Below are 18,775 nucleotides of genomic sequence, written 5' to 3'. Positions count from 1 at the left end.
CTCTGGTAATCACTGCCTGTGTATGTTGGGCCTTGGAGGCTCTACCAGGGTGGAGCAGTAATGGCATAGATCATCAGGCCACAGCCCACCTTTCCCAGGAACTCTTAAAATGAATGCAGCTTATTCTGGCACAAAGTCCTAAACTGAAACCATGAAGTCCTCTGTGAGTAAGTTCTTGGTGTCACCAGTGTTGTAGCTGCAAAGGAGCATTCATGTTAACCATAAATTTTCCTGTTTATGCTTCAGACTAGAGAAATCTGCAGCTTCCTTAAGACCAGAGATAACTTTGGGAAAGGAAGAGCACAAAGCACCCACTTTTATTGCTCAGCTGATTTTTTTTTAGTGTATAAGAATCAGATTAGGTTGGTTGTGCACTGTGGTACCTGAAATAGCAGAAGAGGAAAACTTACAATGCAGTTAGTTCTTATAGAAGATGAGGGGTGGCAGCAGTTGGAAACAAGGATTTATCTGGTCAGCCACTGGAGACTGGTTTTTTATGGATCCATGTCTCTATGATAGATGCTTATGCAGATTTTTTGCTATCTAGTAAGAACGGATGTCACATTGAAGACTTGCCCAATGAGGCTCCCAATGGAGAGCCAGAACTCTTCTATTCAGCCATCCTTGCTTAACAGTAGTAAGGGATATACCTCTTTCTCAAGGGCAACTGGAATTGATTGACTTTTCCAAAATTGTGAAGGGAGAAGGAATGGTCCGATGGATCAGATAGCAGACAGCCAAATCCCAGTGTGTGGAGACACAAACTGCCTCAACATATTTTCATTGGAAACACAGTTTACAAGGTACTAGAGCAACAACTCTGTGGCATAAATAATGGTATTAAGTCCAGAACCCATTTGGCACGGATAAATACGCTTGCTGTCAGCACAGTTTTTGGACTTGATTGCCCAAGACATTGTGCTACTGAGAATTTGGCAGTTTTTACCTCCTTTACACCAATATTGTTAGGAATTGTGCCATTTGCAACGTGAAAAGCCAAACAAAACCACACTATCAGCAACACATGTGAGGTGTCTTGTTACTACCTTCCTGTCCCCATAATGGTGACTGAGATGGGTGAACTCTGTAGTCAGCATTGTTGTTCAGTGTTAAAGTGGCAGGTAAAAGTGTGGTAATGGAGGTTTGGTTAAAGGTGTTGTTTGGGCCAGATCAGTGTTTCAGGGGCAATGTAAGTTTTAAAAATATTCAAGACTGAGGCATGTGCTTACGCACATTTTTTTACACACAAGCTTGTTTTTTCCCCTCACAGAGAGGGGAGCAGTGCTGCTGAAACTGCTCATTTTCAGTTGCGTGTCTACTGAGAGTCTGCACAAAATGGCAGAGGTGAAGACAAGAACAGAGACAGTGAAGAAGTGTGAAGTGCAAAAGTATTGCGTGGTGTCAAACTACCCCACAATTCATCAGTTCATCAGGTGTCATCAGGCTGGGCACATCCCTTCCCTTTGCTGGCTCCCAGCTGGAACCAGAGTGCCAGGCTAACTGGGATGCCTTGCCTGTGGTTTGTAAACCACCCAGCTCACCAGGAGTGAGCTCAGTGAAGGGCTCAGTAGATCCATCCTGGTGTCCTGTCCACAGGGCCCTCTGAAGTGGAGCAGTGGAAAGGGTGCAGAACCAGCAGGAGGTGAAGGGATGAGGGCAGAGATGCCCTGATGGACACTAAAACTCACTTCCTGACAGGATACACAGTGAAATCTCTAGAAGCTGTGTTAGTTATTTTTGGTACTTTCCAAATAATGTTGTTTTAACTATAACCTTTACATTGAATTTCCTGCCAATCGTATTATGCGCGCTTCTCAAAACTCTGCCATTGTTCTACAACTGCACTTATTTTCCCCTTAAATTGCGGTTCTACTCCGAAAAAAGTCTGTAAAAATGGCCTTGCAGGAAACCACTGTTTAGTGTATAAGTGAACTCTTTACTGAATTTGTTCACATTACCAATCTAAAAGAGGCTTTGCTTTGTATCAAAATGGCAAATTTGCTCCGACGTTTTTTTCTCCTGCTCCATCATCCCAAGGGATATTGCTGCTACAGGCTAAACACTGCCCTCAGGTTAATCTCCATCATTGTCTTTAAGTGGAGAGGCATTTAAGCAATGGAGTTTAAGTTCTGGAATCAGGTACCACAACAAACGATGCTGGGCAGCAAGTACTAAGCCTAACTATGCAGCGGATGATGTTCCTGCACTTCTTCCCTTTCAGCTTCTGCCCTAAAGAGGGTGTCCTGATAGATCTGACTGATAAAAGCAGTAGGCATCAAATATACACATGAATACACAAAATGTTCAAAAGTAGGAATTCCCTAGCCCTGTAGGCTATAGAAGAAAATGGACAAAATTGGTAGGAAGCTGAGGCATTCACAGTCACTCATTTGAGGCAAGTCTGGGGCCACAGGTGGGAGGCAATGGAGGAGGTGTTCACTTTCACTCCTTGACAGTGATGGCCACAGGCCCAGAGAAGTGGGGAAACAAGGGTGGGAGGGAAAGCATGCTACTTTCAAGCAGTTTCACTCTTAGCTTGCCTGGCTGTGAAAATGCTGCTATGAATTCATGAGCAGGGGCATGAGACAGTCACGAGATGCCCCCACCCAGGACCTGAGCCCTAACTCCTCATAATGTTTGGGTTGAACTAGACAGTGTCAGGACTTTGGTCAGAGAGGCTGGAGCCCAGCAGTAGAGTCAAGCCTTAAGAAAGCTCTTAGGAGCCTCCCTGATGAATGCTTGTGGTGCCACAAGAGCTGCTCAGACCCAGAGTCCCTCCCTAGAGATACTCAGTGAAGACCTGGGCTGTCACCCTGGGCTTGTCACTCTGTGTCTCTCAATACCCTTAAGCATAGCAACATGAAGGCCAGTACCTACACTCTTGTCTGAGCCTGTGGATGTGGTGCATGAGGCACTGCAGGCATTTGAGCCACAGCAGTGCGGCAAGTGTTCTCTGTCAGCATAATCATGGTGCCTGTGTATGCAGATGGTCTTATCCTGGCACACTTGCCATAGAAAACTCAGCAGTGTGAACTGGAAGGAAGGTGGCATACCCATGGAACTATCAACATATATGTACAGCTCTCACATCCTCTCTGCATCTCAATTTCTGCAGCGCAGAGAGGGGCATAATGGACATCCTTCCATCTTCAGAAGCAAATTCACAGACCAGGCACCAGGTCCCGCATCACAGGTGTCCATTGCCGGGGTCTGTAGGGCCATTATTGACTTCTTAGTATTAAAACATGCCCATGCAAGTTCTTAAGGGTTCTCCTGGCATTGAATGTTGATGATGCATGGCTAGAGTGCCTACAGAACTTTCCCACTGACCTGTATTGAAGAGAGAGGGCCTGGTCAAGTTATATGTTGTACAGGAAGGCAGCACTGGACTCAGAGAACAGCCTTACACCAAATCTATGACCAAGCAAGGTAATGAGCTGAATGCTGCCTGATTTGCTATTCAGCATCAGCGACTGCTTTCATCCTTGAGGGAAATCATTACCTTGTTACCTGGGCAGTCTTGAAGAGATAAAGCCCTGCTCTGTTTTTCAGCCTGACAATGTGTTACATCTCTCTCTATTTAAAGTTAGAGGGTACAAATGCTTGACAAGCCTAATATGAAGCAATGACGGCTTCCAGACCTAATAAATTGAGAAAAATTCAGAGATTTATTGTACATTCAAAATTGCTTGGAGGCAAGACACGAAACTGTAAGGAGATTCTTGAGAATAAACCCCCAGGTACTTTGATTAGCGAGGCTTGGTCCCAATTTAATCACATTTCCCTTCCTTCTCTAGAGGAAAAAATCATTACAACCACCACTCCCATTCTGCTCAGGGCTCTCCTTGCTCCTCCATTTTTTTCATCTCTTTGCCTGAGCAGTTTCTAGAAAGGGAGTTAATTAGATTGTTGATTTTGTTTTAAAATATGCTTGATGATGTCATGCTTACCCAAAGGCCAACTTCCTGCTCCCCCTTAAGCCCTTACAAGGGTTACTGATTTGTGACTGTGGCAATTATTAACTTTCATGTCATTAAAATGCTTGTACAGAAATTACTTGTTTGGAGACAGCTTCCTGTCTCCTTACAGCTCGCTGCTCAGGAATTGCGTTCCTGTCTCTCCCCTGGGATCAGACAGGAGAGCCATTTTTCCCCTGCTCTGTGGTTTCCCAGGTTCAGCTCTCCCCCCATTTGTCCTCTAGCGTCGCTGCTCCCACCTTGGGAGGCAGAAGGCATGCTGAGAAAGGCACAGTCCGTGTGCCTGGTTGTAAGGAGTGGAAGGGAAGGGTGATGTTCAGGCCCATCACCTGACCCAAAGACTTGAGGTCACTTCAAGGTGATGTACCACCTTGCGAAACAGGTCAACCCAAGGGGCTCCTCAACCCTCTCGAGAGACCATCTCTCAAGGGTTTCAGCTGTGGGCTTCCTCCTCTAAGGACTTTTCCTCCTAGGGAGCCTACTCTGAGGTGAACTGCCTGTATCACAGTGGCTCTGCAGCTTGATGAGGCTTTTGGATATGGCTGCACACAAGTGAAAAGCCCATTTTTTTGGCTATAGGTAGGCAAGACTGCTTGTCAGTGGAGATTACTGGCCAGATCCTGGTGAACACTGCAAAACCACTACTTGAAAAAAAAACAAGCAATGTGGACATTACTATTTTCACCACTATGGTCTCTGAGGAGCCTGTAGTTTCTCCTTGAGAGATGCAACACAGAGCCCTGTACATGTGGTACTTGTCAGGTTTGTTGCCATAGCACAAAGTGCAAGCCACATCTCCCCACATCTGCCCCATTGGCTGTGCCTGTATTTAGGAAATGGGATGTAGAGGTCTCAGGGGAAACGGGACTTGGTTCCCTGGTAGAAAGACTTGCAGGGTGTCACTTTCCCCCTCTTCTATTCCTGACTGACATGCATGGGCAGAAGGGGAATCTCCTTTTGAGTATCACCATTCCCTGCTGCTCCAGTACCTCACACCGAAGAGGCAGGAAATGGCATAGAGCATTGAAGAAGTTGATAATTTCATCCTCCCTCTCCCTGCAGCTCTAAAGAGCAATTGCAGCCATCACGGGGATGGGAAGGCTATTTTAGGCAGGTTGCTGCGCCCCACAGTTGGGAGCAGACTGCGGGGAAGGTCCACGGAGGCACTGCCCTCTGCTTGCACCTGTGCACACATTTGTGCACACAACACATACACACAGCTGGGACAAGTGGGGAAGCACAGAGGGCATCAAGCACTTGGCTCCACTCAAATGCTTACCCTGGAAACTGGCCAAGGACAATATGTGTCTGCAGGCAGCAGGGTCCTTTCCCTTAGCCGTGGTCTCAGGTGAGACTTATTCTAATAGGAAACATGCACTGTTGCTTTTATGTTTCAAGGATGAGGGTGTCACTACATTTCCCCAGTGCTGACCTTCTCTGCACCCCAAGAGAAAGGATCCCCCTCTTTCTTCCTACTCTCCCAACCCTCTTTGCAGGCAGCAGGTTCCTTCATTAGAGATGCTCAGTGTTCAGAGGGAAAGCTGCTGATGAAAAGGACCGGTCAGGGCTTTTCTCCCTGCGGTCTTGGAAATTATGTTGGCAGCCTGGTTCAGTCTCTCTCCCTCCTCCCCTCCTCCCCTGCCTCAGCCCCCGTGATGGGGGAGGGAAGAGCGTGGGTGGTGGAAGGAGTTGTGGTCCCCAGATGTGTGAATTGTTGCCGAGTAGAAATAACACACCACGGACAAACAGAGCAGCTCAGCTGAGAGCCATCGCTTTGGGCTTGCATCACTGACCTTTTCCTTTCGCCCTTCTCAGTCCTCACCTGACCCTCCCCCTGCTTCCCCTGCATTTTGCACTCGGAGAGCTCTCTGCACAGTGCTTCGAAATGGTGAGGAGAGCTGGCACAAGAATGTAAGGGGGGGGAGGGAGTAAAATAAAAAAAAGCTCTGCAGCAAAGAGAAAGTTATGCATTGATCCTCTCTCCATATCCTCAGGGCTCAGGTTGCCATTCTGCAGGACAAGAGAGTTGTGGTCTGAGCCAATGCACCACTGTCCCTGTCTGGTCTAGCTATTGAAATGAAGGCACAGCTGTTCTGCCTCCACAACTGGCACGTTTGGTATGAGGGAGGAGAAGCAAGCCTGTCTGAGGGTCAGGGGAGTGCTTCAGTCTCTGGTGTATCACAAACAAATGGAATTACAAAAAAACATTTTAAAGCCTTGAGGGACCAAGACTGAAAATGTGGTACAGCTGTAAAAACCTGCATAAGTATTTTTGAGTCAAACAATGCCACCAGCATACCACACAGAGAGAAAGTGGGAGTTGGGGCAAAGCAAGGGCTTGGGAGGTGTTTTGGGCTGTGTGTGGAATGGTAATCCTGTGGGCCCTAAAGATCTGCTGAATTGCTGGCTGTGACTGAAGGTGACAGGACTTGGTTGCCTGGGACATGTGATCAAGTGATCTGCCCCACTCCACTACTTCAGAGGAAGAACTGAGGACACGTGAGGAAAAAAGAAGTGTCTGTAGGAGTGAATGTGAGAATGCCATGAGCCCAGGAAAGCATGTGTGGGGGCAAACAAGAGAATGCAGTGACCATCAGGCACCTCACGGAAGATGCTTGGCCCGGGTGTTGCTCTAGGACATCATTTTGTCAAACACCTGAAAGGCGGTCGGGGCTTCAGAGTAGGGGACCAGAACAGTGAAAATGATGCCTGGAGGATGAAGGTCAGTCTGATAGGAGACCTATTGTCCTCCTTCCTCTAACATGGACCTTTTCTTCCTCTGGCTACTTTGAAGCCACAAAGTGGACACATCTCCCCCCTCAGAGGTGCACTGCAGTTCACACTGTCTGGGTTCCCCAGTCGTGCAGGCACCTCAGCAGCTCTGAGACTGATGCAGGTCAGCCCTCAGTTCTCCATCCTCACCCACACTGGCATGGGTGCAAGTATTTTAAAATGAATCAAGAAAGAACATATCCTCCTGCCTCCCACTCACTCAGGGCTGGATTTCCAGCCACCCCAGGTGGATGGAGAGTTCCCTACTCCTTAGCTTCTCCAAGCCAAAAGCTCTCCATCCTTCTTCCTTCCATTTTAACTGTTGCAAACTGAGGGTGGGACAGGTGTGAGACTTTGCAATAATTCCCAAGTCATTTGTGAGTTAAGGGACACAAACTCAAGAGACGGAACAGTCTGTGGATTGAAAAATTGTCAGAAGCCTTTGATTTAAACCTTCTGCCCTGGCATGCAATTGTGGTATAACTGCAGGTCGAGAGATCACAGAAAGCTTGTGGGTGAAGGATAAAGCATATCATTAGGTGAGGGAGCTGTGCTTGTACCAAAGAGGCCTGGAACCTCAGCCCCCCTTTGCCCACCTCCTGACAGCATCTTCAGAGCGAGCCAGGCTTGCAAAGGGCAACAGTTTCCGTCGGCAGGAAGGTGAGAGATGTCCATCTCGGGTTGGTATGTGTGTATACATGTGTGGGTGTCATAGCAGAGTGTGCACTGAGCTGGCCTCTGAAGCCTGGCATGGCTGGGCAAAGGCCTGTTTTCTCACTGTGGTCAGAGAACGGCCCTGCCACACAAGGTAGTGGAACATTTGCTGTCAGTCGTGCAGCTGTGCTGCATCACCCATGCAGCAGGGTCCACTTCCTGCCCTATGGCATCTCCCAGCCAGCAATGGGAAAGTGAATTCGAGAAAAAGGAGTTCTGGGGCAGGTTGAACACACCGCTGGCATCTGGCTTCAATGTGCCAGATGGAGGGAGGCAGTGGCTCTGCTTGTGGCACTGGGTGATGCTGGCTGGGGTGTTGCATCACCCCTTCTCCCTCCCTGGACTCTGGGAGATAAACAAGGCTGAGTTGTAAGTGAAGCACCTTGTCTAGGTGGTTTGGGAGAGGAGGAGGGACACCAGGCTGAGGCAGAGGGGAAACCTGCTATGATACAGTGTGGCAGCCCCCTGAATAGTGCGCTGATGTGGGGCAAATCTTGCACTATTGCTGGCAGCTGGTGCAAGGCCTGAGGGGCTGCCAGAGATGCTTCCCATGACTGCACTTCCTATGCTGTGTCCCTGCTCTCCCTGGTGCTTTGAGTGCAGGCACATTCACCTGTGCCCATCTGAGTGCCCCCAGCAGGGTCAAATATCTCCTTTTATGTTCCTTTTCTTGCCCTGCTTCTCTTTTCTCCTTTCCCACAGCTATCACAGGGCAAGGAGCTATTCAGCTTCTCCTGAGTTTTCCCTCACGTGCTTTCTTCCTGAGAGACGGCACCATATACTGCTCTTCACCTCCTCTCTCCCACTCCCCTCCTTTTATACCTACAAGACCACAAACCTGCAGGAAGCCCGTTTAAAGGGCCAGGCCTGTGGCAGATACCTTGAACAAGCCTGAGATGCAGCCACAGAGCGCCTTGCAGCAGAGTTTGGACCAGTCTTTCAGGGGAAAAGAGAGGCACAGCTACAGAGGTAGTGCTATAGCTGCACACCCCAGGGCACACTTGCTTTGCCCAGGAGAGAGATACTAGCTGTCACCAACCTCTGAATCACATTCCCCAGGGCAGCTCCATTGCATGGAAAAGAACACATACTTGTGGTGAATGAATTGGATGGAGGTTTTGTGGCCTTCAGGGTATGGGTGCACTCACTGGCAGGGCAGCAGGGCTAGTCTGACCCAGTCTAGACCTTGTTCCTTGTACAGCATTACAGGGTCCACCTTGCCTGAGCTGAGCCTGACCTACAGTTCTGACTCCCCGGTCAGGCATCCATGGTGTGATGGGTGGCACCAGCTACAGATCCTGCCTGTCACCATGCATCTAAGCCCCAATGGATTTGGCTGAAGAGACTCTTCAGGTGGCAAGCTGCAGGACTGAATCACAGAAAACTTTTCTTGAAGGTCTGGCTACACATTTCCGGTCCCCCCTCCTCTCTCACTCCTCACCTTTTGTAAGTGTGACAAAATCACCTCCAATCTAACATCATCTCAGCTCAAGGGGCCAGGAACATGCACAAACACAACCACTGCACTTCCTGAGGACACGTTTCTATCTGCTTCCTCAGAAATAAATAAAAAAATGGGAAGAAGGCTGGGCTCTGACATGAGAGAGTATTGCATTTGCTAGGATATATATAGCCCTAACTTTGGGCCTGACACAGGACCAAAGACGCCTGTAAGGATGCGTATGATTATGTTTTCCACCCCTTATCAAATGATGTGTCTGGTACACATCAAACCACAGGGGAAGCTGTGTAAAGACAAATTAAACTCAAAACAGAATGGCCTATATGGGCACCTTGTCATATTTTCATGTCTATTCTTCCACCTCAGCAGGAGACCTCTCAGTCCAAAGATGATAAAGAAAATCCCATGTACCTCTTTGACTTGCATTGAGACCTCCAAAAGTTATCTCCCTGTCCTTAGGATTCTAATCCTTCTAGATCGTCCACTCAAGCTTCCAAGACTCCACTCCCTGCTCATGTTTCCCCTTTTCCCCCAACTTTATGGGCAATTACTACTTGCCTTTCCACCTCTGACCTGAACCTCAAGCCTTTCTCATCACACACAGGTCTTCCAAATATGCATGTCCAGCTTAACTCTGGAAATCCTACTCACCCCAGTGTTAGGGAGCACAAGTGTTCAATCAACAGTTTAATGTCCCTCTTATGTCTGTACTTTCTGGCCTTTATCTCTTGGCAGAGACAAAAGAAATGCTACAGGGAAAACAGAAAACACACATGCTTACTAAGTACTTGATAGAAGGATGTGCTAAAAATTTCACAAGATAAAGGGTCTGATCTCCCTTAAGAGAACTCCCACAGTAGCCCAGCCTTCTTCAATATAATTAAGTACTTGAAGCCTACTCCTATAACCCATTGTATTGTCTTGGGTTTTTTGTAATTTCCAAAGACTCCTTCTTTGAATTTGCTTAAAGTTTTCCCAGAAAAGAGGAGAGGGTTGTCATAATTAGAAGTGTTCAAGCAGTAAATATCTTCAAGGTAATGGTTCTTCATAAAGGAAACAGACACAAGACTGCCAAGGATTACCCAGGGAAGTTTCAGAGCTGAGTTAGACTTTGTACCTGTCTCTTTAGACCTTGTACCTGTCTCTTTTGGGTCCACATCTTTTACATCACACCATTCAGCAATAACCAGTGCTGGAAGGAATGGGTTAGGAGAGAAAAACAGATTTAAGTGCAAAACAACCAAGGAAAAAAGTTTAATACCACTGAAAAAAATATATATACAAAAGTTCTTGTAGGTTTTTTTGTTTTGTAATATAAAGCACCATTAATTCCAGAGTACATCACAACTCAGCCTACTACACCTTCCAGAAAGCACCCAATACTCCTGAAATCTGATTTAGCACCAAGGGAATGCTGTCTTTTTTAGCACCAAGAAGCCTGTTAAACACACCCTTTGGTCCCCCTGCCCTCCTCTCTCCTGTGCATCAGGCACCATCTGGCTGCTCATGGGTAGCACATGAGACCTGTTACCAGCATTCAATCACCAAATAGCAAAAGGAGGAAGAATGAAGCTTGTTTCTGGAGATATTCAGTGTTAGAGAGACTTTCTTCGCTTCAGGGAGGCGTGGGGCTCAATACACTGTAAAGAGACAACATCTCATTTGCAGCCTGTTGAGGAAGAGAGAAAGAAATTCGGTCCTGAGCATCACTGCCAGCACGCTGCTTCCTCTGTGCTGTCTGAAATCCTCTGTCTGAGCAATTTCACACGCTTGGCCTGCTAAGGTAGGGGAAGAAACTCACAGTCTCCTTTAGTTCCCATGATCCCATAATCATTGTTTCTCTGTGAAAAAAACAGGCTTGCCTCAGAGAAACCTTGTTTTTATACCCATTGCCTCATTGACAGTGGTGGGTAGGATCCACAGCAGAAAGTTCCTGAAACTCGTTAGAGTCTGTACAGTTTCCTTAGCAAAGAAGGGAGGGTAAGTAAACAGGACAAGAGAGAAAATGTCCTGCAATTTTCTCAAGTTCATTTTTAATATTTGGCCTGAGTCTCTGTTGCTTTGCCATCTCCAGCTGAGTGTACCAGACCTAGTCCTGTATAATGATGCACATCTCCTATGGGAGAGCTCTGGTAGTCCCAGGTGCTATAGGCAAAGATCGTGGTTAATCAAGAGACTTTAGAAGCTAGGTAAGTCAGAAGATTTCATTATCAGTGATGGGCAGAAGAGAAATACAGTTTCTCCTGCTTGTCCTGCCCTGATACTCAAAAAAGAGACAACTCTTGGGAGTTTATGGAAGCATTACAACATGTGGAAGTAGATTTCCTAAAGTGCTGAGCCAGCCTCACCTGCTCCCAACAAGACTGTAGCATACCCCACAGAGGGATGCAAGTGAGAGCAGTGTGAGACGAGTATATATAGTAATAGAAAACTCAACCACTGACATTCCTTTCTCACTGCAACATCTCCAACCTGACAAGAAGAGCGAGGGTTTGTTTTAGTCACATGCTTTTCTAAGTTGCTCTGATGAGATTGCCAGAAAAGGGCACAGAGCGTAAGGCAGGGAAGTTTTAACCCTGGGGTGAGGTGCTGTAGTCTCACCTCTATCTCTTTTCCATCACAGAGGCAAAGAGGTGGCAGTCTGTCCAGGTTTGGAATTGACTTAACTGCAATTGCCCCTCCAGTCTCAAGCTCAGGTCCTGAAACAGCAGTCCTTGAATACCAGTGTGGGAGAACCACCTCCGGGAGGACAACGAAATGGCACCTCTGCCAAAGAAGAGAGCAGATTCTAGTTCACTATCTGGACTAGCTTTCCACAGCTGGGGAGCCAAGATCGAGTAGCACACCAGGGGAGGTGTGGGAGGGAGGTTTTCAAGGGTTCTCTCTCTCTCTCTTTCTCTCTCCTTCTTTACTTGTGATCTGTAGTGGTAACGGAATGGTGGGCTCTACTGATTCAACAGCAGATGCGCATAAAGGGTCTGGCCAAGTGTCTGGCCCTTTATCTCTTCAAAGAGCTAGAGCTGGCACAGAGGAGGACAATCCCACCAGGCCTAGATTTGACAGCCAACCCGGACTCTGTGACACAGAAGGGTGTCTAAGGATAGCCAGTGACACACTTCAGAAGGCCAACAGTTCCCTTTTTGGAAAGACACTATCCTCTCTTACCGGTCCTACAACTTTCTTGTGCTACAGGAGACCATCAGGCCCCAGTCCGCTCTCTGGACTACAGGTGTCAGAGGTGACATTAAGACTATGTTTCAGGCTGCAAAACTGGTATGTCTAGTTGAGAAAGAGAGGAGCCAAGACGTACATGGGCAGTGGGGACTTCTAAGCCTTTCTACAGGAGTCCTTTGTGAAAGAAGCCCCAAAGAGGGACACATCCCCAGGAGCAGCATTTTAGCTTTCTTCTTGCTCTAGGACTCCAAATTCCAGAGGCAACTTGCTGGCAGATTGGGAAGAAGCCAATAACCTAAACTGGTTTAGGAGGTAAGGTGTGAGAGATGGCAGTGTCACGATGTAAGTGGACAAACACAAGTCTGGCTACAAGAGGGCATGAGGTGGGAGCTGGTGTGGCAAGTTTCATACTCAGTGCCTGAGACTCGACAGGCTCATTTCCAAGTGATTTGCAGTGTTTGTGGGCAGTAAAGAGAGAGAGAGAGAGAGAGAGAGAGAGAGAGAGAGAGAGAAAGAAGGAAAAGGCCAAAGAGGCCCCAAGGAAGAGGAGAGGCAGTTATTCAAGACTAGGCTTGACCAAGTACCCACTAAAGGTGATGTACACATCAACATCATCACTGTAAATGGCATTCTCCCGCTCCCGCTTGTAGAGCCTCACCCAGATCTCATCATTTTCCTGAAGCTCTAGCATGAGGCTCTGGCTTTGCATGATGCTGCGGTCACTGGGTTGGGCATACAAGATGACTGCCTCTTCTTCATTGTGCATAATGTGCATGTAGGTCTCCTTGAAGTTCCAGGTGTGGACATTGAGGCTGAAATAGTAAAGTCCACCTACTGAGCAGTAGAATTTGCCATTGAACATGTCAAAGTGGCTGTAGAGGTTGACAAAGACGGTGTCGAAGATCAGGACCTGGAAGCCCTCACTGCTGTGCAGAGCTTTCTTGCGACCGACGGAGAATGCAGCGTACTGATGCTTGCAGGGGTCTCCCGCTGTGCCCATCTGTCCTTTACTGCCTTTCTGGCCCTGGGCACCCCGCTCACCTCGTGGTCCTTCTTTGCCCCATTTCCCTGGCATTCCAGGCTCTCCCCGGTCTCCTTTCTCTCCTACAAGAGGAAGCAGAGGACACAATTCCTGTGTGATACCAGAAGGAGATGTGGAAGTGGTGGTGAGAAAGCCTAATGAGGAGGCAGAGAACTGCACAAGAATGGGGCAATGCCAGAAGAAGGAACAGTCCTGAGGGTCATGATATCATTGCTCTTCATGGGAAAGCAGCTAGCAGAGCTCTGGGTGTGACTGGAGTCTCTTCTCTTACGAGTCTCCTGCCCATCAAAGTGATATGGCCCTGCTGGAGGCACCAGGACCTGTCCCTAGGAGACTTCAGCCTGAGAGGGAGCTCAGCAGTGCAAAATACTACTGGGGCTCTTGACCTCTTCTTCCTCCCCCACACTCCTTTACTGCCATCAGAGATCCTACCCTCATACCCACCTCTCCTATGACCTAATTATCCACGTAAGATGCACACTTCTTTCTGTAGGCTGGAGAAGGAAAAGAAATGCTAACCCCTGTGGGGAAATATGACTAGAGACAGACAGTGAGGTGAGTCAGAGGGAGAAGATCCAAGCTGGACTAGGCAGATGGAGCAGTGCAAGTTAGAGGGCTAGTACTTTGACAATACTGGCATGCTTAGGGCATCCTATATAATTAATATTGCAGCTCTACCCTGGGGTGTGTGCACTGCCTGTCACACACTTTGCCAGGCATCAGTACACAGAGAGACCAGCACCAGAATGTACTTTGTGTATAGAGAGAAGAGATAGGGTCAGAGCAGCCTCCAGCACAAGTGACAGCATCCCAAATTTGTGTCTTGTTGTTTTCCTTCTCTCCCTCCCCTGCATGGTATTGCAGGTCCTGCTACAACACCCCCACTCTAGGCCTCTATCTGCCCCGCACACCCTTCTGAATGTTGATGGATTGCAGTTATTTCCAGGCTGGGCAGTTAACCCCGAGGAACCACAGAGCTACAAGGAGTGAGTGGAGCAGCATCCAGCTGGGAACAGGCTTTTGCCCACAGCAAAGGCTAAAAGGGGAGCCCTGAAGGGAGGAGCTGATCTAAAATAGAGAGCCTTTTCCCGTTAGCCAAGCCAGCCACAGCAGGGTGGAATGAGCTGGGGGTCACTGCCAATTTAGCCTGGAGGTGCTTGCAAATAGCTGCTGCCTCCCTTTGCCCTCCTCCATGTGACCCATGGATCTGGAGAAGGTTTCCCCACAACCTTTCTGAGTGAGGGATATGCACTGACTTCCTTCCCCCCAGGCTACTCCTCATAACAGCACAAAACATCTAAACCCTGGGCACATATCCTCAAGGATGGCACCTGGCAGCCTGTTAGCATAACCAGCATGCCAGCAATCCAGTTGTCACCTCCAGTGCAGTGCTGTCAGCCCCTGAGCAGGCCTTGGCATCCTGAGGCCAAAATGGGCACTTACCCTTCAGTATGGTGATGTTGATATAGGGACGAACTTCTGGCATTGGGTATGGAAAGTGGTGGTGGCTGGGAGGGAGCGGTCGGGCATCTGTGGAAGAGTCCAGTGGGTCACAACAGCGCTTGCAAGCACCAGGGGCTGGTTCTTTGAGATTGGGTTCATCAGTGGGTGCCCCAAACACAACAAGAGGGAGAAGAAGGAAGGTCAGGGATGTGCGCAGGTAAATTATGTCCATGGTGACCTAGGAAGATATGGGGAAGTGCCAGAGTGAGGTATAAGAAGGGGAGGACACAAGGGATGGAACAGAGGTTACCACAAAACATCTTTCTGTGGTTTGAGCCAGGGGTGGGATGAAATAGCATTGTCCTGTGGAGGCAGTTTACATGCTTGTAGTGCCTGGATGTTCAAGGCTGCAATCTGAGCAGAAACCACATGGCCCAAGAGGATGTCCCACGCCCTTCTGCCCAGGCCAGTGGAGATTAGGTGCTGACCCTGGAAGAAGACTTGATGCTGACTAGGCAAACCGTTGGAGCCACTAAAAGATTCAGTCCCCAGGCTGGGATAGAGGAAGGAGGCACAGAATCATGAAATCATAAAGGTTGAAAAAGACATCTAATATTATTTAGTCCAACCTCAACAGTCCTTAGCAAAAGCATGTTGTGGTAGGCTGCTGAATCTGCAAGAAGGGCTGTAAAAAATTCTCCAACCCTCCAGTCACTGCACATCAACTCTTTATGGGAATCTAATCCAACAACACCCATGTCCCAGAGTCTGACCCACATCTCTTGGTAGAGAGGTCTCTTCTCCTGTGGGCTGGGAACTTCAGCCTCTCCTTTTTCCCACTCAATCCCACCCCTCTCTGTACCTTAGCCCCCCTCCCAACAATGCCCAGGGGATTCTCAGGCAAAGCCCAGCACCTTCCCAAGGGGACACTTGGCTCCCTGAGTGCAGCCTTTGCAAGCAGACCAGAGGCGAGAGCTTCTTTGTTGCCGAGAGTGAAGGACGTGGAGCTGGGAGCAGGCAGCTTGCACAGAAGTATGCTTACGAAAGACAGACACGCCAACAAGCTGAGAAAGCCCCTGCCCCAGCCTGTGCCCCCCAACCCGCTGCCTGCCCCCGGCGCAGCGCGGCAGCTCACCCCGGGGGCCGAGGGCTCCCCTCTCTGCTTTCCGGCCCCTGCTCGCCGGCTCCCCTCCGCCTGCGGGGCCGGCCCCCGGGCCCATGGCTTTAAGGAAGCCGGCTCTTGGCACAGGCACTGCTCAGCGCTGGCTGGGTGCGCAATCCGGGCTTGGACCGGCTCCCTCCCCTCTCCTCTCCCTCCTTCTCCCTCCCTGGCTTTGGGCGCTCTCCATCGCAAACCGGCTTGGGTTTCGGCACCTTTTAACTCTTTCCTAGGTAGTGCCTTTTCCTTGTATGTGTTGTTGGGTTGGTTTCTTTTCCTCTGCCTTTTTGCTTCCAACCAGCACAGCCCTGCTCAGCAAAATGCAGGCAACACAGATTTGCACCCTGTGCAAAGGGTGGGCAGGCAGCAGGGCAGTGTCCCACCTTTGGCATCTCAGGATAGGCAAGGTGAGGTGCATCCATGCAAGAGACACTCTCCTTCAGGCGGGAGGCTACAGGACCCTGCCTTCACTCCTGTGCACTAGTCCCTTGTCCCATGTATTAGCCCTTCACTTGGCTGGCCATGCTCTCTCCCCAGCTGTGCCTTTCCCACTCCTAGTCTCCAAACTTCATCTTTCATTCTCTCCCACATTTTTTTTTCTACACATCACTGTGGCCTCTTGCCCCAGGCATGATATTTGTAGCAGACGCATCTGCCAGCTGGGAGAGGCATCAGTATTTTCCCTCTCTGGTCATCCCCTCTGCCTGGGCAGAGCCCCAAGCCTTGCACTCCTGCTCATGTCATCCCCTGGTCATGTCCCCTGCTTAGGTCCTGGGCTGAGCATTTTTGATGGGAGGGGTGTGCCTGACCTGAAGCATAGCCTGGCTGCTGGGAGCTGCCTGCCGGAAAAACTGGGGATCTGGAAGCAAACCCTGGATGTGACCTTTGCCCCCAGCCTGGCGCCGAGCTGACGAGCTTGTGTTGTTGGGGTAAGCATGATGTGGCTGCACCAGAACTTGGGAACAAAGGGCATTTTGGAGGACAGAAGAGTGCAGTATGGGACAGATAGGAGACTTTTCTCATGCTGCAGAATCTGTTAGGAAGAGAATTTGAGGATTCTACGCTGTAGTAAAACTGATCTGTGAATTTATACCCCCTGTGTGTGTATGTGTGTGTACATATGTATCTTTGGGAGGCAGAAGGAAGGATGGACAATAGCTCTCTTCTGCAGGGACCAGAAGTGCCAAGTCAGCACTGTGCCTCCCACAATTTCCAAGAGAAGCTGGAGAAGGCTCCAAGGTTTCTGAGGGGGAAAGGGTTCTGTGTGTGTCTACGTGTGCTTGGACTTTTTTTTCCTGTTTCCTTTCTCCCATTTGTTTGGTTTGGGAATGGGAGGCCCCGCTTCCCAGAGAGTGGCTGGCGTTTGGCAGGACCCCAGCACCACTGGAGAAGCAAGCGGAAAACTCTGGGAAAATATGTGCTGTGAGCTAGGGGGGGAAGGGAGGAAGGGGGGCTGGGAGGCCTGGAGATATTCTCAGGCTGCCTGTCAGCCTGGAGCTCAATGAACATGGAGTGAACATGCTTCCTAGCCAGGGCAAGAAGAGGACCAAAAAATTCACTCCAGCACTGACATGCAATGAAACCCACTGCAAGCTGCCCACATTTTCCTGTGCCTCAGTTTTCCCTTTTGGGAAATGAGAGGGGGGAAGGTTAGGTCAATACGTCTTGCTAATGGAGCCTTGCCAGCTGACAGAAGTGGGGGTTTGTGATCAGTTGTGTTGTCTTCTCCTGACTGCTGCTGGTGGGAACTTTGGCAGCTGGCAGTACTATTAAAGGCAAATAAATTTTCTGGGGTGCATGAAAACTCAGAGACTGACACTGAAGACAGTTCCTCTCTGTCCCAAAAAAGCTGCTGCAGTTCCTTACTTTCTCAGGTTTTCCTGCCTGGCTTATTTCCAAACATGACATTACCCATTTTTGCAGTTCTTGGCCCTGTGCCTGGCCTCCTCCACCTTTCCAAGGGGAACAGGTAGCAGGGAGTCCATTGTCCTCATTTCCGTCCCACATTTCCATCTGCATTCCCGAGCTGCTCACAGCCAAGCAGATGTTCTTCATGGGGGACTTCATCAGCTGGAGTCTGCCTGTGCCTCATCAGACTGCAAGAACAGCTCACAGTGGGCAGTGAACAGGACTTTGTCTCATCTGGGCTCAGTAGGGACTCACTGGTTGCCAGCAAACAAGGGCTTGCCCTAGTGGCATTGTCCAGCTGAGCAGAAGTTTACGCCAGTAAAGACACTTTTGCCTGGGTAACATTGCCTTGTTCTCTGAAGAGAACTGTCTGTACCAGCAATATTTTGCCAGGGCAGCCACATTTGCAGGAATTTTTGAGAACTGTATCCAGTAAACCTGTGCCAGCCACACTTTTAAGTGTAATCCAAGTCTGAAGGGACACTGTGTGTCCAACAATCTTCCTTCTCCCTCATCACACACTCTGCCTTGGAGGCAGCCCAGGGATGCACTGGTTGGATTGAACCACAACAATCTCTGCTCAAAAGCAGCTGCTTCCTCCTTCTTCTACATTTCCTCCTTTGTCCTGTAACCCCTACCACACAGGCGAAGTAGGGGAACAAAACCTGACTCTCCTCCAGTGGCTGCATCCATCCTACTGACCCTCTCTGCCACAGGTATAGAAGGAAGGAAGTTGATGTTTTCTCCCCTTTCTAGCCCCTGTGTACAGCTCAGCTCCCCTGTGATACCTGTGGATCATCTGTCCTGTCTCACATACACACCTACTCACATCCACCCACAAACACCCACACACTCACCCTTCGCAGCTCCTCCCTCGCCAAAACCTCCAGAGCAAAGGTATCATTCACACCAAGAGGCAGAGAAACAGCTCCTTCTCTTCCCCTTCCTGGCTGCTCCCCCTCCACCACAGCTGTCTTTCTTTTCCCTATTTTCCACTTCTCTGCCCCCACTCTCCAAGAGCACCGCAAACCGGGAGGGGAAGCAGAGGACCTCTTACCTACGCTCCCCTCCGGAGGGGTCCCGCGCTGAGTTATCTGTATCCTCAGCTGCTCCTGGTTAGCAGT

The 18,775-nt window shown here is 49.2% G+C and overlaps 2 protein-coding genes across 3 annotated transcripts in view; both read right to left on the bottom strand.

The window, feature by feature from the left end:
* The window catches only part of IL2RB (interleukin 2 receptor subunit beta), a 27,281-nt gene extending 14,443 nt beyond the window's left edge, over positions 1-12,838 (bottom strand). The window contains exon 1 of the mRNA XM_039382281.1: positions 12,758-12,838. Coding sequence (XP_039238215.1) covers positions 12,758-12,771 — 14 coding nt within the window. The 5' untranslated portion in view covers positions 12,772-12,838. The remainder of the gene's footprint in view (positions 1-12,757) is intronic.
* On the bottom strand, positions 12,587-18,775 carry C1QTNF6 (C1q and TNF related 6). 2 transcript variants are annotated; one of them, XM_039382282.1, is made up of 3 exons: positions 18,709-18,775; positions 14,585-14,822; positions 12,587-13,203 (listed from the first exon to the last, which is right to left on the bottom strand). In XM_039382282.1, the coding sequence occupies exons 2-3, from the start codon at positions 14,814-14,816 to the stop codon at positions 12,656-12,658; spliced, it is 780 nt and encodes a 259-aa protein (XP_039238216.1). In that variant the 5' UTR covers positions 14,817-14,822; positions 18,709-18,775; the 3' UTR covers positions 12,587-12,655. The 2 variants fall into 2 exon arrangements, with proteins under 2 accessions (XP_039238216.1, XP_039238217.1); XM_039382283.1 differs by lacking the exon at positions 18,709-18,775 and adding an exon at positions 15,499-15,564.

The sequence above is a fragment of the Pipra filicauda genome, unplaced genomic scaffold (genome assembly GCF_003945595.2).
Source record: "Pipra filicauda isolate LSUMZ 115617 unplaced genomic scaffold, ASM394559v2 scaffold262_size1072369_pilon, whole genome shotgun sequence".
Lineage (NCBI taxonomy): Eukaryota > Metazoa > Chordata > Aves > Passeriformes > Pipridae > Pipra > Pipra filicauda.
The sequence above is the reverse complement of the archived record's forward strand: the minus strand, read 5'-3'. Positions and strand labels throughout refer to the sequence as shown.